The sequence below is a fragment of the Octopus bimaculoides genome, chromosome 7, assembly GCF_001194135.2.
Source record: "Octopus bimaculoides isolate UCB-OBI-ISO-001 chromosome 7, ASM119413v2, whole genome shotgun sequence".
Lineage (NCBI taxonomy): Eukaryota > Metazoa > Mollusca > Cephalopoda > Octopoda > Octopodidae > Octopus > Octopus bimaculoides.
Window position 1 is genome coordinate 4,629,793 of NC_068987.1, and position 17,985 is coordinate 4,647,777.

A 17,985-nucleotide genomic window follows, 5' to 3' on the forward strand; every position below is an offset into this window, starting at 1 on the left:
ATATATATATATATATATATATATATATATATATATATAAGAATTTGCATGTAAATGAGAAAAGAGGAGGATATAAAACTAATACTGAGGTTCATGCAGAAAGGAAAAATGAAAGTGCAAAAAGGAAAGGGTAATATATATACAAAAGAATAAGGGATAAGGTGAGAGAGAAAAGGGGGGGGAGGTAAAGGGAGATGGGGAAAATAAGGAGTCACACCTGGAAGAAAAGAAAAATAATTGTGTGGCAGAATTTAAAAAAACCATGTGAATATTAAGTAGATGCTGGTGCGATCAGAGATCAAACCTGGAAGAAGAGTAGGACAAAAGAGGAAAATTCTAGGAATAGTTTGACTGTGAACCTCCACACACAGACACACAAAGGGAATTAGTAAAATATTGGTTGACTTATGGCCCCTAGATTTGACCAGGTAACAGCTAGTCCACTTTCTAAATTCTATTTAAAAACAGAGCAGCAAATGGCCCTTAATTTTAATGGGATGTAGCTGCTAGTCTTAGCTGTTAAACTAACTAGCCTTAGTTGGTTTGTTTTATGTCTTTTTGACCCCTAAATTTTTTAGGGTTAGCAAGCTAGGTCTAGTAAGCTACAGGACTGTCTAATATTAAATTGGCCAGCACAGAAAGACCCCTAAAATCTTTTAAGGACAGCAAGCTAGATCTAGTAAGTAATCTAATCTACAAGTCCATCTCTGAAGGGGGTCAATGTCCCATCAGGCAATAAAATAATTTTGTAGATGTGTCAGCCCCTGTGACACCAGACTTGCCTGGGACCAACCACAAATGCGAACAGTAAAACTCTCACACAAAAACACAAGCTTTATTGAGTCAGACGTTGTGACTCTCCAGCACAGAAATGTGTTACACTTGGAGCAAATGTTCTGCTGCTGAAAGTAACGAGAAAGAATCTACAATAAAACTGTTGCAACTTCCAGATATCTCTCCAACCCATTCTCAAGTTTCTTCAGTCTTTCTTAAGGATTATTTTCTTTCTCGGTTATTTGCTCCAAAATAATAAACATAACTGGTTTAAGTCACCACAGAAAATTATCCAGCTGAATGGCTCTCAGTAAAATTTGTGCAAAGAGAAAGCTTCTATGCAAGACTCTCAATAAGGGGTTAACAAAACGAAATTATTCTTATAGAACAAGTTTCAGTAGAATCACTTGTCTTGTTAGATTCTTTTCAACTGGCTACTTTTTCCACTGAACATAAATATTTGCCATTTGAGCCTTGGAATTATCAAAATAGTTGTTTCAGAACAACACTATTTGTTCTATTCTTAATTTGCTCAAGTGTAAGAAATGCCTGGCCAAATAACGGTTTAGTGATCTGTCGAAAGAAAAGAATATAAAAAGAAAAAAAAAGGAAGAAAAAAGAAATTCACAATGAACATTTTCAGTCAATGGTTTTTAGCCTTTAGTTATGGCATCACATTTTCTGCAATATTAATGAACTTCTGACCAGGTAATCATGAACCAAGTTTTCATGCAATGACTGTGGTGAAATGCTACTGGGGAAAACTACAGTTTACTGAAAGAAGTCCAGCTCTGCCTGTCTGGCAATGAGGAGGATCTGACACCAAATTCACTGCTTAATGATTAAGGATAAAATAACTGACCAGTTGTTGATACCACTGACCCCCCCCCCTGTAGTGTGAATGCTTAAATTTACACTAAAAAAAAAAAAACTCTGCCAATATGGAAAAAATATCATCATAGCTTAACATCCACTTTTCCATGCTTGCATGGGTTAGATGAAATTTGGAGAGTTGGATTTTCTACAGCTGGATGTCTTTACTGTCACCAATGCCCACCTGTTTCCAAGCAACATAATATTCCTCCATGACCAGACATGTTTTCATGGAAGATTGGAAACAAAAGATGCTGCTTGTATGACAGTGACTCTCATTTACAACATTCACGGAATCAAGGCAAGGAGAAACACTCACACAATGAGCTTCTTTCAGTTTCCATCAACCAAATCCACTCACAAGGCTTTTGCTGGCCTGGGGCTATAATAGAAAACTGTTGCCCATAGTCCCATGCAATGGAACTGAAACCAAGACCATGTGGTTGAAAAATAAACTCCTTAATCACACAGCCAAGCCTGCACCTATATGTAGAATCTCTTTCAGTCTTTTAGGTAGCATTCAGGATATTGTGCCAAGTGCACCAATTACCACAAGAATAATTGTCTTGGTCTTCCAGTCTTCTTAACTCTGTGGGTGAATCCTGATATTTCTTAATTTTTTTCAATTTCTTTGGTAGACTTATGATAGGAAATTACAGTGTATAATCTTACACTGTTTACTACTACTACTACTATTACTACTACTACTACTGCTACTACTACTTATTTTTATTATTATTTATATATTATTTATTTATTTACATTTTAGGTGAAGACATGAATTTCAAATAAAAATCTTTTGCACCCAAAATTATTATTAATTATTATTTATATTTTTATATTGTAGTTAGTAATAAAGGATGGCCATAAATGAAGCTAGACCATTGTGAAATGTTCATTGTTTGTTTGGAAGTCTATAGACCAAGTCTATACTAGGAGAAATCTCACAGCAAGTCTATTAGGAACCATAAACAAACCTCTTCTTCTTTCCGTCTGCGTTCTTCAGCAGCAGCAGCACCGTCCTGTAGAATCAAAGTAGAACAATTTTTGCCTTTTTTAATTGTTAGTCCAAAGATTACTAGTTGCATGACAGTAGTTTACTTTAAATAATGGGCTACGAGGTGGACTTATCAAAAAACTAAGTCGTCTTAAATAAAGCAATGGAGGTCTTAGACTTGGACAACTGAAAAATAAGTTACTAACTTAAAATTTATTGTTTCTTAAGTAAAGTTACAAAACGGTTATAAATGTTCCTTATTTGCGGATTTTTGATTTTAGATTTGGCAACCAAATCCAAAAAAGAGAAGGATTATCATTATTCTTTAAGTGGAACACTTGAAAATTGCTAACCGTAATTGAATGAAAGCTGAGGTAATGTTAAAAATATCCACAAATAAAGAATTTATCAACGTGGTGTTGCATTTGCACTCTTACTGTTCACCACTAACATGTGTGTATGTGTATATACACACACATACGCACAAGCATATATATTACATAACAAAAGTAAACTACATTAACTACAAAATAAACATTATTTCTTTTAATAATGATTGATGTTAAACATGTTTAAAGTGTTAAATATAATGTTAAATTTAGTTTGTATTTTTGGTCTTTTTTTTTTTACATTCAGACTCAAAAAGCTGAAAAAGAAAGGCATTGTTTGATAAAATGCAGAAAATAATTTCTTATCACAGAAACCAATCTCAAACTATAACCAGGTTTAAAATATCTAAATAACTATTTCAGTACTTGTATAATACTTAAATCTAAATTATTAAATTAATAATAAGAAGAAGAGAAGGTAGAATTGGCAAATTAAGGTTGATTCTATTCCAAGTCAAACATTTTCAAAGTTGGATTATGCAGATGTATGAGTAACAGTTCATGTTTTTAGCTAAAATTTATTGTTAAAGAAAAGAATAGAAATAGGATAGAATAATAATGGCAAGTAAGAATTCTTTGTAGAATTTTAGCATACAGAACGTTGTAATCTGATAGTTGAGAGCAACACAGCAGGTGATAGATTCTATACTTGCAGAAGCTACAAATCTCAAAGAAATTTGGGATTTGGAAGCTGTTACATAAATCACCTCAATTTTCTGTAATGATTCACAACTCGTTAAGCCCGACGAATAATTTTGAACTTTTAGTTGTCTGCTGCAAGAGATCTTGTAATGAGAGCTCAACATGTTTAAGAATACAAATATGAGCAGAAATAACTGTTTTATAAATAATTGTTTCAAAGAAACTTCTTCATATAATCTTCAGTTCCCTCAGAGTACTCTTGTTAATTAATAACTTGTCACCTGTAATCAAAGAAACCTTTTACCTTTTAGAAAGGTCTCTCTGATTACGGCTGGCAATCATGCTCCATATGCCAAGCTGTCCTCTATTTGTTTAACACCAGGTCATTTCTGATTAAGTAAACTTATGATCAAAGGTGATCCAACCAGGAACATCCCAGCTTTCTTTTTATATCCAGGACAACATTTTATAATGTGTCTTTCCTTTTCTTTTTTAAGACTTGAGACAGTTGGGTGCTATTTCTAGCATATCAGGACATGTAAGCCCTTTCATTGGCTTGCATGTGGTCTTATCGAAGCCCATAGGAGATATACTTTGATGCAGTTTTCTGTATAGCAGACTGAGAACATGGCACTTAATCTGTTTTTGACTGTGCAGAACAATTAGCAGTGAATCTGGAAGAGACAGGCCGAGCCAGTTCTATTAATTGAGAGTAGCTTCAATTTATCTAGACTAAGAAAAGAATTTCAAGATAGAGAGGCAGTTAGTTGACCTTCAGTTATTTTTGGCATGTATGTACGTGTTTTATCAAGGTTGGAATAAAAAAGAAAATGGCTTTGGTCACTCGACTAGTCAATGTGTGGTGGAAACATGAGAGAGAAGCACCAACAATGAACTCTGAAGGAATTATCTTTAGAGAATATTTTATCAAAGGTCAAATAATTTTGGTTACATATCATATATTTGTATTGTTCTTACAACTAACAAAAGCCATGGCTCAAGATAACCACCGTACGACTGCTTTGCTGATGTGAATGGTTTAGTTTAACTGGACGATCAATTTAAGAGAGAGGAACAAAACTATAAGTTAATTAATTAAACACTTAAATACTAATGATGTCTTACAGATTTCATATAGAATACACAAGTGAGTAAATGCACAAAATGCATATATATATATATATATATATATATATATATATATATATATATATATATATATATAGTTCTTCATCAAATGTTAATTATTAAGACTCAGGCCATGCTACTCATGGCCATGGAAATTATGTAAAATAAAATTTAAAATACTCTGTAAAAACAAAATCAAGAAATACCTGCATTCACAAAGTAATTAATTAAGAAACAAAATACTTTTGTAGATGGGGGCTAATATTATAGTAACTAATCAACAAGTTTGTCTTTAAGTATCAGAGAAATCAAGTTAGTAGAATGAATATCAAACTGGCTCAGAGAATAGGAAATATTTATTTGTTTATTTAAGACAATGAATCAGAAATGGTAAAACAGTGGAACCAAATATTCTTACCATCTTAATGACAAAATTGTTTTACTAAATTCTTCATTGTTTTTAAGATTAATTGAAACAAAGGCAATGGATTTCAATAGAAATATGGTAAGAAAAAGAGTAAAATCTTAAAATTAAACAAAAATCAATGGTATTTTGTTTCCTTTGGTGCCTTATTAAGAATGATCTTAATCTAAACATTTAATCAGAAATGGAAACTATAAATGAAAACACAAAAACAATTATGCTTACAATCTGTAAAAAAATATTATATATGTATATATAGTATATAAATATATGAAAAGGATAAACATTTGTGATGTATAAGGGAGTGTATATGCAATCAACTTTTCACTGGATGGTACTAAAATGTGGAATTATTTGTAATAATAAATCTAAATAGTATGCTGATGATACAAAGCTTTTAATGGTTTTGCACCATACAATACAATTATTGTAGTAAATCTCATTTGTGTCTGCAGGGATCAGGGTACAAACAGCAATTCATTGAATTGTGGTATTTTTTTAAGCATGCAAAATAAAATCTTTAAAAGAGGAAAAAATAAGGATTGAAAATAAATTAAGAGAAATGTTAAATTTGGGGGAGATTTAGTTTGTGTCCATAAATACCCTCTTTTCTTTTTATTTTATTTTTGTGGAATACCATCAAAAGAAATATTTTTTCAATAATTAATTAATTTTCAGCAATATCAGAGATAATCATTTTTCATTTGTTTGACAGACATATGTTACTGGCACATAAAAATCACCATTCGAGTGTGGTCATTGTCAGTGCCACCTGACTGGCTCCTGTATTGGTGGCACATAAAAAGCACCATTCAAGCTTGTCAATGCCAATACTGCCTGACTGGCCCTCGTGTCAATGGCATGTAAAAAAAGCACCCACTACGCTCTTGGAGTGGTTGGCATGAGGAAGGGCATCCAGCTGTGGACACTTTGCCAGATCAGATTGAAGCCTAGTGCAGCCTTCTGGCTTGCCAGTCCTCAGTCAAACTGTCCAACCCATGCCAGCATGGAAAATGGACGTTAAACAATGATGATGATGATGATGAATTCTCTTGTTAAAACCTGGTCAGAGAAGTAATGTACAGGTGAGAGACAAATACCTGTTTACTTCTATAGCAAGTCACACCTGAATGACTCCACAACATGAATAGTGCTGATAATCCAGAGATCAAATGCTAAATCAGTTAATCCAGCAAGTAGGGCCTCACACCAGTGAAGTGGGGGGGGGACAGCTGGTGCACTGTAAAGCTATGGAAAGGAAGGCCCTAGAGAAGAGCTACTTGCTCAAATGGCTGAGTATTCCAAAGAAATATGTCCTCAAATCACAGTTTAGATCACCATGTGTGTATGTGTTTTCTTTTATTCTTTTATTTGTTTCAGTCATTTGACTGTGGCCATGTTGGGGCACTGCCTTTAGCTGAAGAAATCGACCCCAAGTCTTATACATTATTTACATTATTTACATTTGACGGATATTTGTCTTCATCATGTTTGTTGTCAACACAACGTTTCGGCTGATATACCCTCCAGCCTTCGTCAGGTGTCTTGGGGAAATTTCGAACCTGGGTTCTCATTCCTAACGATGTTACTATTATTATCCGTCAAATGTAAATAATGTAAATAATGTAAATAATTCCTCATCTCTTAAATATAGAACTGTATTACCCAAGTCTTATTTTTTGTAAGCGCAGTACTTATTCTGTCGGTCTCTTTTGCTGAACTGCTAAATTACAAGGATGTAAACACACCAACATCGGTTGTCAAGCGATTGTGGAGGAACAAGCACAGACACACAAACATATAAATATATACGATGGGCTTCGTTCAGTTTCCATCTACCACATCCACTCACAAGGCTTTGGTCGGCCTGAGGCCATAGTAGAAGACACTTGCCCAAGGTGCCATGCTGTGGGACTGAACCCGTAACCATGTGGTCGAGAAGCAAGCTCCATACCACACAGCCACTTCCATGTGTATATATAATAGTGAAGACACATGGCTCAGTGGGTAGGTTAATCGGCTCACAATCATAAGATCATGAGTTCGATTCCTGGTAGTACATTGCGTCCTTGAGCAAGACACTTTATTTCACATTGCTCTAGTCCACTCAGCTGGCAAAAATGAGTTGTACATGTATTTCAAAAGGACCAGCCTTGTCACATTCTGTGTCACACTGAATCTCCCTAAGAACTATTTGAAGGGTACACATGTCTGTGGAGTGCTCAGCCACTTGCATGTTAATTCCACAAGTAGGCTGTTCTGTTGATCAAATAACTGGACCACTCAACATCATAACTGATGGATTCTCAGTTTATATATATATATATATATATATATATATAAATATACACACACACAACGTATACATACAAATATCCAATTCTTAATATAGCCTTAGATGCTTGTAGCATCTCCAACATTTACGGAAAATTAAGTTGATAAACAAAAATTGCATCAGAAAATTTTTTTTATATATATATATATATATCTTTAATACTTTCAGTTCCTGTAGGTCACTTTGCTAATATTAAAGGTATTTCAAAAGGAACCATCTCACTGCAAAATACAAACACACGTTTGGAAAAGAGCAAATTGGAGCTTATCAACTGCTATCATTTGCATTGCTGTTTTTAAAAACTGTAGAATCACAGAATGTCACAGAATGTCACAGCATATTTCATTGTTTTCAACATTGAAGCTAGTCTCTTTGCATTCCATGTTTTATTCTATGATGCAGTTTTTACGAAACTATGTCGTTTATTCAGAGAATTTCCTGAACATAATGAGTCTGAATGTGTAAGAGTCTTTTCTTTATTTATTTATTTAGCATTACCATCATCAGATATCTAAAGTCAGACAAACAAATGGAGAAAACTGCTGTTAACAATCAGGAAATATCATTACAGCTACAGAAAAATGAAAAATATATAACCAGTGTAACAATCTTCAGAAAAACCTACATTTTGCAAACCTAGATTGCCTTGTGCAAATGTAGGTTTAAGAAAAGCAGTATTGATGGCGCAAGTTTATTGTTTTTCTTTCTTCGAAATCTTGAGTAATGTGCCAGCAGGTGTCAGGAAATAAATAAAATAAATGCAGACAAACAGTCAGACAGAAGGAAGGAAAGACGTAGAGAACACTACAGAGATATTGTTTGCAGTATTTTCGACTTTGGCAAACAATCAACTAGTTGACATTTTTTTTTCTAAAGCAAGTTGAGATATTGAGACATTTATTATTATTATTGTTACTACTACTGTTACTACTATTATTACTACTACTACAACTAGCTGTATCTATTGTGTGCTTTCACTGTATAGCACAACTCAAAACATCATGTTCTCTTATGTATTAAAAGGACCCTATGCAATGACTGTGCATTATGTCCTGTATGTTGTATATATGTGTAAAATATATATATATATCATATATATATATATATAAGGCGGTGAGCTGGTAGAAACGTTAGCATTCCGGGCAAAATGCTTAGCAGCATTTCATCTGTGTTTACGTTCTGAGTTCGAATTCCACCAAGGTCAACTTTGCCTTTCATCCTTTCAAGTACTGAGGTCGATCTAATTAACTGGCCCCTCCCCAAAAGTTTCGGGCCTTGTGCCTAGAGCAGAAAAGAATATATATGTGTGTGTGTGTGTGTGTAAGTCTTGGGATCTTGATATTTATTATTATTTTGCCTGGGAGGGGCAGGCAATTTTTATTTGTCTAGTGGCTGTAGTGAACGAGGTAGTATGGTGGACCCGTTTGAAAGGACTAGACAGACACTTTCCTCTCTGGCCAAGCCCTCATCAACATTTTTCAAGTTTCACTTGAAAAGGAAGTTGAGGGTGGAGAGGGAAGTGTTGCCTTGTAGCAAGTTTGTTGAAAGGTGAGTGAATGCTGGGAGAATGGTCAGTGTGAAAGGACCAACTCTGAGCTTGCACCTATAAAAAGGGAATCAAAGGAGAAGGGCTCATGCTTTGTTGTTCATGCACCCATGGCTTTTGTGGGTTTTCCACAAGGACCTTAAAGCGCCTAATAACAGTATACTAACTCTTGTTCAGACAGACACACGCATTGAAGAAGTAGCTGTTGGTCATTAACTGGAGGTAGATGTTGAGTGCACATGCATTTAGAAGGTGTGCATTGCATATGCACACATTAATTTTAGAATTTGGGTATTGGACACAAACAGATTTAGGAAACAGGTTTTGGGTATAAACATATTCAGGAACTGGGTGTTGAACACACACATATTCAGGAGGAAAGGTGGATGTTTGGGAAACTTAATCATAAAAGGGTGGAAACTTAATCATAAAAATGGTATCAATAATAATAATAACAATAATAAACTGAAATGATAAACAAAAACTGAAATAAGGAAGGAAAAAGTAAGAGAAAAAAAAAGAGAAGAAAATTAAAATTGAAAGAAAATTATTTTGAGAAGTCTGTATTTTGAAAGAGTTTCAGAGAAAAAGTTAAAATAACCATCAATGGCAACAGTTTGTTGGAGAAGCACTGGATTAACCCATTAAGCAAAATAAGAATGTGCTTAGGGCATCAAGGGAAGGAGTGGGGCACCACAGAAATGGTAAATGGTCTACGGCACAAAAGAAATCACTTTAAACTTGCTAAAATAATATTCGGGATGCCTTTATCTCAACTAAGTATAGATGCAGATGTGTTACCTAAGATTAATTTTGAGGATCTGATCAAAGATTTTGCAATTCAAAAAAGTAGGAGGAAACTTTTCGAATATAAATAAAGTGGAAGTATACAAAAATAAACATTATTTTCCCTTTTACTGTTTTGTTTCATTTTGACAAAAATAAAAATTTATTTTATGGTTTGTTATTGTTTATATTTTAAATTACATAATTTTTTATGGGGGTACCAAGATGTTTTAAGTGCTTAGGGCCTCGATGGGTCCTAATCTGGCCCTGAATGGTAGAGATTTTCTTCAACTAAGAAATACAGAAATTTTGAAGAAAACAAAACTAATAGCATCAAATTTGAGGGCTGTGGGCCTATGTTCTTTAAAAATTCCCAATGGCAAGATAATTCAGAGGTCATATGTGTTGTAAATCAGTTTATTAAAGATAGCTAAATAGATGAAAATAAGGTGATTATGCAATTAAAAGGTCTGATTAGGTGTTTTATGATAGAGTTGATTTTGATGCTTAATATAGACCAGCCTTGCTAAAGCAGCTTATTATCATCATCATCATCATCATAATCATTATCACTATCATCACCATTTTAACATCCATTTTGCCATTCCTGCATTGATCAGATGCGATTTGTTGAGATCAGTATACTGCAGCTGGATGCTCTTCCTCTTGCCAAACCTAACCTGTTTCCAAGTAAGGTAATATTGGATATTAAAATGATGATGATAATGATGATGATGATGATGATGAAATAAATAGTTTTTAGCAAGATTTCAGAAAGAGGTGCTGTAATAACATATTTTGAAAATATATGTAAGGATGTGAATTGCTAAAATGGTTGGAATTGGTAACACCAAGAAACATATCTACCATCGATGGTTATTTTGTAGGAAAAATTCTTAACTAACAAAATAATGTAAAAAAAAAAAGCAGCAAAAAGTAAAGAAAAGAAAAAGTAAAATAGGAAATAGAAAATTCTTAAAAAAAAAAGTGGAATTGTAGATATTGTGATTGAAGATGAAGAAATTGTGCCAAAGTATGTGAATCACACCCACACTAGAAATGGTCAAGTCAATACAGAATAACAGTATCAGAAGCTAACCAAATTATGGAATCACTTAGTGATGAGAATATGGCTTATTGAGATAAATATATTAAAATATGTACAAGTATCTTCACATATTTTGATATATTTAGTATTATTGATAATTTTGATAATAGTTATTTATTAATATTTTAAAAGGAATCCCCTACATAGGAAACTCAATTATAATAGTCATTATATGGAATAATATGCCATGGTACACAGCCCGGTGTTTAGGGTGTTGCACTCACAATCACCAGATCATGGGTTTAATTCTCAGGCTGGATGGTACATTGTGGTTCTTGAGCAAGACACTTCATTTCACATTATTCCAGTCCATTCAGCTGTAAATGTGTAACCCTGTATGGACTAGCATCCTATCCAGGGGGAATGTTGGACAGTGGAGTGGTATCATTTGAAAGCTAAAACAATGCAAAGCGCACTGTGACCAGCAATGTAACAATATCCGATGGCTTGATATGAAATAATATTCTTTATATACTATATAGTTATCATATAGGATATTATATTTATTCATTTAATAATGGCAGATTAGTCTTAATTTGGTAATTTTTTATGTCTTCTAGAACCACATGCCGTATAATGGCATCATTGTGTGTTTAACCAAATCTGATCTTTATTCTTCAGTTTATTTAGCTCCATGGAAGTAGAATGGAAGTATCAGATCTTGGAATCTATCTGCAATAGATCCACTTCAGAATTCAGAGTTTGGCCCCCTTATGGGGTCAATAAATTAAGTACCAGTTGAGCACTGGGGCCGATGTAATCAACTTACTCCCTCCTTCAAAATTGCTGGCTCTGTGCCAAAATTTGAAACCAATATTTGTTTAATTTAGAGAGTGGCAATCAAGTTGACCATCCTTGGTTTGGAAAAATCCATGATCCATAATGGTTTTGGAACCAAAGGTTCCGGTAAATCAATGTTATGCCTGTGGGTTTATCTACTTTGAGTTCCATCACTAAAAAACTAATTACATTTTTTTAATTTACATCAGAATATGTGGGTTGCCCTTACAAAAATATCTCTGTTTGGCTATTCTTTACTGTGTCTACGGAACCATTTAATAGAATTTATGATGGGTTTGGTTCTATTTAAATGTTAAACGAAAGAGTAACAGGTTTGATTCCATTGACTGCAGGAACTGTTTTGACTCAACCATTAGAATAAAGAACAATAGACAAACCTCTTGGCTGGTGTCTTCAGCAGGGGCCTTAAGTAACATAAAGGTAAATCAAAAAAGAAACAGATAAATATACAACAATATATGACAACAATAACAACAATAACAACAGTCAATAAAAAAATAAAGCAACAATAACAGAAAAACTACCAATTTTTACTTCCTTTTTTTCCTCCTGATTTTAATTAGTTTAATACTACCCCTCACTCATCCATCCCTGCAAACACACATTCACATATTCAGGGACGATTATGACAAGGGTTCTAGTTTAGTTCTATATTTAAGAGATGAAGAATTATGTACATTATTTACATTATTTACATTTGACGGATATTTGTCCTCATCTTGTTTGTTGTTAATGTTTCGGCTGATATACCCTCCAGCCTTCATCAGGTGTCTTGGGGAAATTTCCAACCTGGGTTCTCATTCCTAAGGTATTTTTCGATGTTATTATTATTATTATTATTATTATTATTATTATTATTATTATTATTATTATTATTATTACTATTATTATTATTATTATTCTAGTTGATTCGATTAAGAGAACAGCCAGCTCATGAAATTAATGTGCAAGTGGCTGAGTACTTCTCAGGGAGATTCAGCCTGACACAGAATGTGATAAAGCTGCTCCTTTGTATTCCAGGTACAACTCATATCAACCAGCTGAGTGGACTGGGGCAATGTGGAATAAAGTGTCTTGCTTAAGGACTCAATGTACCACTGAAAATCAAACTCTCACCCTTACAGTTCTGAATTAAATACCCTAACCATTAAGCCATAGGCCACATCCCTTCACATTACAAGTAAAATCCTCAAATGCTATGAAACCAAGCAATATTATTTGCTTTTTATTTGTTCACTGATGAATAAATGTATAATGGGAGGAACATCAAAATTAATGTTTATTTAGATTCTACTAAACTGTTACATGATTTTCTTACCAGTGCACCGTGCGTCTGTCGAGTGGGCAGAATATTGTTTACAAAGTAAGTCTTGCGCCGACAGATAAATAGAAAGATACACAGAATAACTACGATTTTTAAAACGAACGAAGATAAACAGCGGGTGTTATCTATGGCCTCCAGGAGACGGGTTAAAATTAGAGAAAGCTGATCTTCTCTTTGGTGAGATGTTTGAGGGTGAAGGAAAATTTACTTGTAAACATAATGACCAAACGAAGACGATATTGAACGAGCAGTTCGTAGTTTATGAGTTCATTCTCACATTAGGCAGCTTATTGGAATAAACTCTTGGCAGCCTTCTTAATAACTTACATCTCAGTACATCTAACATCTAACTGTTGGGAAATAAGTATTAGATCTTAAAGGAATGCTACTTGTGTTAGTTTGGTGTTTCAATTAAGTCTACTCAGACAGGGACACACACACAGATGTATTAAACATTATTACTGAAGAGTTTGGTGTCTTCTTTGTATACACAATAACCATGAAGTGCTATTTGTGCTGAAGTGTAAACTCTTATGTTCACACAAACAGACAGTTACATGTGTGAAGGGTTCAAGTAGAAATGGTGTTTTGATTAGCAGTTCACAAGTTGCAGAGTTTATGTTTCTCACAAGTGTTTTGCTGTGTCTGTGGTCAGAGCACTTAGCTCTAAAGTCTCATCAGTTCATTGGGGTGTAAGGGAAATTAGTATAAAATATCCCGGGCAGAAATAAACTCTTAAACTCATATCCTATTCAAATGGAGAAGATTTAACTTTCAACAGCAGCAGCAGCATCACCACCACCACCACCACGTCAGTTTGCCATACTGGCATGGGTTGGACGGTTTAATTGGGGACTGGCAAGCCAGGAGGCCTCACCAGGCTCCAATCTGATCTGGCAATGTTTCTACAGCTGGATACCCTCCCTAATGCCAACCACTCTCAGAGAGACACATTTCCTTAACTGAACTAATAGTTCTCTGAACTTGCAATTCTTTCCTGCAACATTCTAACCACATGTCCAAAGCACTGTAGCTGTGACCTCTCAATGTGGAGACGTAACCATAACAACACCATTGCCATAACTGAATATCTGCTGGCAAGCCTAAACAATTTCAGAAAGAATTACTTGTGCAAGAATGACAAAAAAACAACAACAACAAGTACCAAACCAATGTTGATAAAGAGAGGAATAAAGCATATGTTTGCAAAAATGAAAGGAATATCATCTGAGACAAACAGACGTATCAAGCTGCTTACTGAATGCCATGACTGAACAAATGGGGAACAACAATAAACAGAATGGCATGTAATGGGGTTGGACTTACATACATCCACACATTTAGACTGGTTTACCACCAGTGGGATGGATGAGTGAATAAATATATAGACAGAGAAACAAAGAAAAATATATAAAATATATTAACAAACACATATATAAACAGGATGGATATTTGAACAAGCAGTTAAAGACAATTAATCCATAAGACACACAGACATGTTCTCGCATACAGAAGACAAACAACAATCTTGACCGAGGAATATTCAACCACAAGAACGTATTCTAACAATGCCATAGTATTAATCTGATATATGCATGTGTGTGTGTGTGTGTGTGTGTGTGTGTGTGTGTGTGTGTGTGTGTGTATACAGGTATATCAACAAAAGTAATTAAGGTACAAAAATAATGAAGTAATTACACTAAAGTTTGCTGAAACAAAAAAATAGATTTCATATTAGTGAAGAACCTGGAAAAAAAAAATTATAGATTAATTATTGCAACATTGTGATTTGACAGAAATACAAGAAATAGAGATGAAAATAGTAATAATGAAAGAAGTTTTAAGATTAAGTTAACCAAAATTGGAAGTCTTGCCAGTTCATTGGGTTTTGTTTTGTTTTTTTTTTTCATGATGGAGTCAACAGCAGAGATAGAAATAGAAAAAAAGGAATAGTAAAAATGAAATAGGAAAATAACAAACAAGACTACAGAATGCAGAGAAATAAAAGAAAGAAAAAACACAAGAAGTGTATTTTTAAGAGTAATTCTATCAACAAAGACAATGGTAACATAAAAGAAAGGTTTTTCAGTTGTTTTCTTAATTTTTGATACGAAATTTATAAAGCTTTTTAAAACTATAGATTATAAATTAAATTAAGCTAAACTCAGAGTTTAAATTCCTACATTTACTCATTTATGAGTTGCACTTGTCTATAAGTTGCATCCCTAATTTAGCGTTAAATTTTAGTACAAATTTTTTTTCCCTTCATAGTTTTAGCTTTGCCCTGGACATAGGGTGCTCTGGGGTTTGTTTTTTTTAAAATTAAATTCAAGCATAGTGAGACTTATACACAAATAAGTACAATATATATCCTTATATATTTGTGAATGTATATATGTATATGTATGCACGGGCTCTGAAGATGATAGTATTTGTTAAGGTCATTTAATTTGTTTCAATCGATCAGTCAACCAATTGAGTAAATGGAATTATGAATGCACCTAAAATGCATATCAGAAACAGCTGTAAGTCTACAATGCACAAATAAACAAATAAATATCTAAAGCCCATTATTTACATCTTTTCTTGTGTGTATGTATATATGTGTATATATATATATATATATATACATATACACTCACACACTGTATTTATTTATATATAAGTCACACTCTTAATTTAGTGTTAAATCTTATTACAAATTTTTCCCTTTTGTAGTTTTAGTATCACCCTACATATAAGTCACACCCCAGTTTATCTAAAAACTGAAACCGTATCACAAATTCTGATTGCATTTCAGTTGCAGTACTTAACACATCGAAATAAAATATAATAAAGATAACATTCACGGAAGTGGTTAAGTTTTGCTTTGTTTGTGACAACGTTTACTGTTGTTATTTTTTGCCATTCTTTATAGTTGTGCAACTCAGTGATCATTTATAAAAAAACTTATATCATCCCTAATTATTCTAAGGTTTTGCCAAAACAGATTACGCATTACTAGGGAGGTTTAATAATAGCGAAACATGGTCAAAGTTATCACCATACAATTAAAGACTAAACTCAGTCCTCACCACATTCTGTTTAATTTTAATTAATTTAAATCATGAGGTTATCTCCCCTGACTTTCATGCCTTGGATAAGTCATTTGCATATTTTTTTGTTTTCCCCTTCATCACTAGGTGTGTAATTTTAATTAATTAAAACTATTTGGTTTATTACATCAAGTATGTTAGCACTCACTTTACTATTAATATTTCATGCAGCAGGCATCTCTAGGTATCCCCCCCCCCACCATTCTTCTATCTATCAACCTTTCTCCTGAAGACATTTTAGGTTAGTTATTGCTTTATTTATTTATTTACTATGTAAAATCATTTGGTGAAAAAGACAGGGTGAAGACAATATGGAAAAGAAAAAGGTAAGGAAAATAGAGAACGATGCAATAGAGCTTATTTGTAAGTGGATAAGTTAATCTAGTTTATAAGGAAGTAAGTCTATCTAATTTAGATATAAAGTGTAGTTAGTACCACTTGTTTCCATGGTTATGGTCAGAAAACTATCGACAAACAAAGGGGGTTAGCAGTTGACTCTGATAGAAGATGTAAGTTTATATCTCTTCAGAAGAATGAAAAGTAGCCGCAAGTATCTAATGTACAGATTGAAATGCTTGGATTTATTTTTTTTCAACAGGTAAATCTTAATGCTATTACTTAAAATAATATACGATGATAATAACCTTAATTAAAATCTATCTTAAAGTTTCCAGCTCTGTCAAACACTAACAACTTTCTCACTGAAATGAATGATTATTTCAATACAAATTGCTATATATTTTGTTTTTCACGTTAATTCTTCCCTTAAATATATAACCGGAAAATTATTGTTTAGATAAATAACTTAAAATTAATCTAGTCCTTAAAAAAAAAAAAATAAATAAAATCAGTTTCCTCTTCTTTGCATGGCTTCTCCATTTCCTAAGGTACTGGTACCTAGTTAGTTGCCTTACCATTTCCTCCAGTTCTCCTTCTTTTCAGTAGTTTATCATATTAATAGATAATATGATAAATTAATAAATAAAATCCATATAAAGCAAAATTTAATGCCATAATAGTGATTTCAAGCTTTTTTTTTAAATTCTGTATATGAAGCATTTTACCCCTGTACAGGAAGCTGTTATATTAAGCAAGACATCTATATAGACCAAAATACAGACAAGTTACATATGTTACACTGACAATTCTACAACAATGTTTATTTACAAACAGCAGCCCTTGCTTGAAATAGCTTTAGAAAATGGCATCAGTTAAGAGCCTAAGTGCAGATTTACATTGCATCAAAATTATAAAACCACTGACGTGAATATAAAGTAGCAGTTGTTATGATTATTTTCTCTTTTTCTTTACAAAAAAGCAGTTCTTCAATGGCATATGTAAATAGCCGAATCTGGCTATAAAAGCTACAAAGAAACCCATAAGCAAATTTTGATAAGACACACCCAATACATTAGCCATGATGATAAGTGTCAGCTATTCATTACACATTATAAGCTTTACGATCATCGTTATAGTGTTAGATATCAAATACTTATAAATAGAAGCACAACCTTTCGACCACTGTTGGATCTCCTTTGTATCTGGAAGCCCTGAAAAATTATGCCTTTTCATGTAATGAACTATTCTAGATGCTTTTGTGCTAAAAAAACAAAAAAATATAAGAACAGAGCTTGTTGTCAACTAAATAAACACTGACAATAAGAGTTCTCTTACCCACTGCATGTGTGTGTGTGTGTGTGTGTGTGTGTGCACAGATACATACATATACATATGTGTATATATATATATATATATATATATAT

General features: G+C 33.3%; 2 protein-coding genes across 2 annotated transcripts in view; both read right to left on the bottom strand.

Moving 5' to 3' along the window:
- The window catches only part of LOC106873582 (uncharacterized), a 15,111-nt gene extending 12,376 nt beyond the window's left edge, over positions 1 to 2,735 (bottom strand). The window contains exon 1 of the mRNA XM_052969114.1: positions 2,625 to 2,735. Within this exon, the coding sequence (XP_052825074.1) occupies positions 2,625 to 2,735 (111 nt within the window). The remainder of the gene's footprint in view (positions 1 to 2,624) is intronic.
- A 3,794-nt stretch (positions 2,736 to 6,529) lies between these two features.
- Positions 6,530 to 17,985, bottom strand: part of LOC106882474 (formin-binding protein 4) — a 365,705-nt gene continuing 354,249 nt past the window's right edge. The window contains exon 12 of the mRNA XM_052969175.1: positions 6,530 to 6,558. Coding sequence (XP_052825135.1) covers positions 6,545 to 6,558 — 14 coding nt within the window. The 3' untranslated portion in view covers positions 6,530 to 6,544. The remainder of the gene's footprint in view (positions 6,559 to 17,985) is intronic.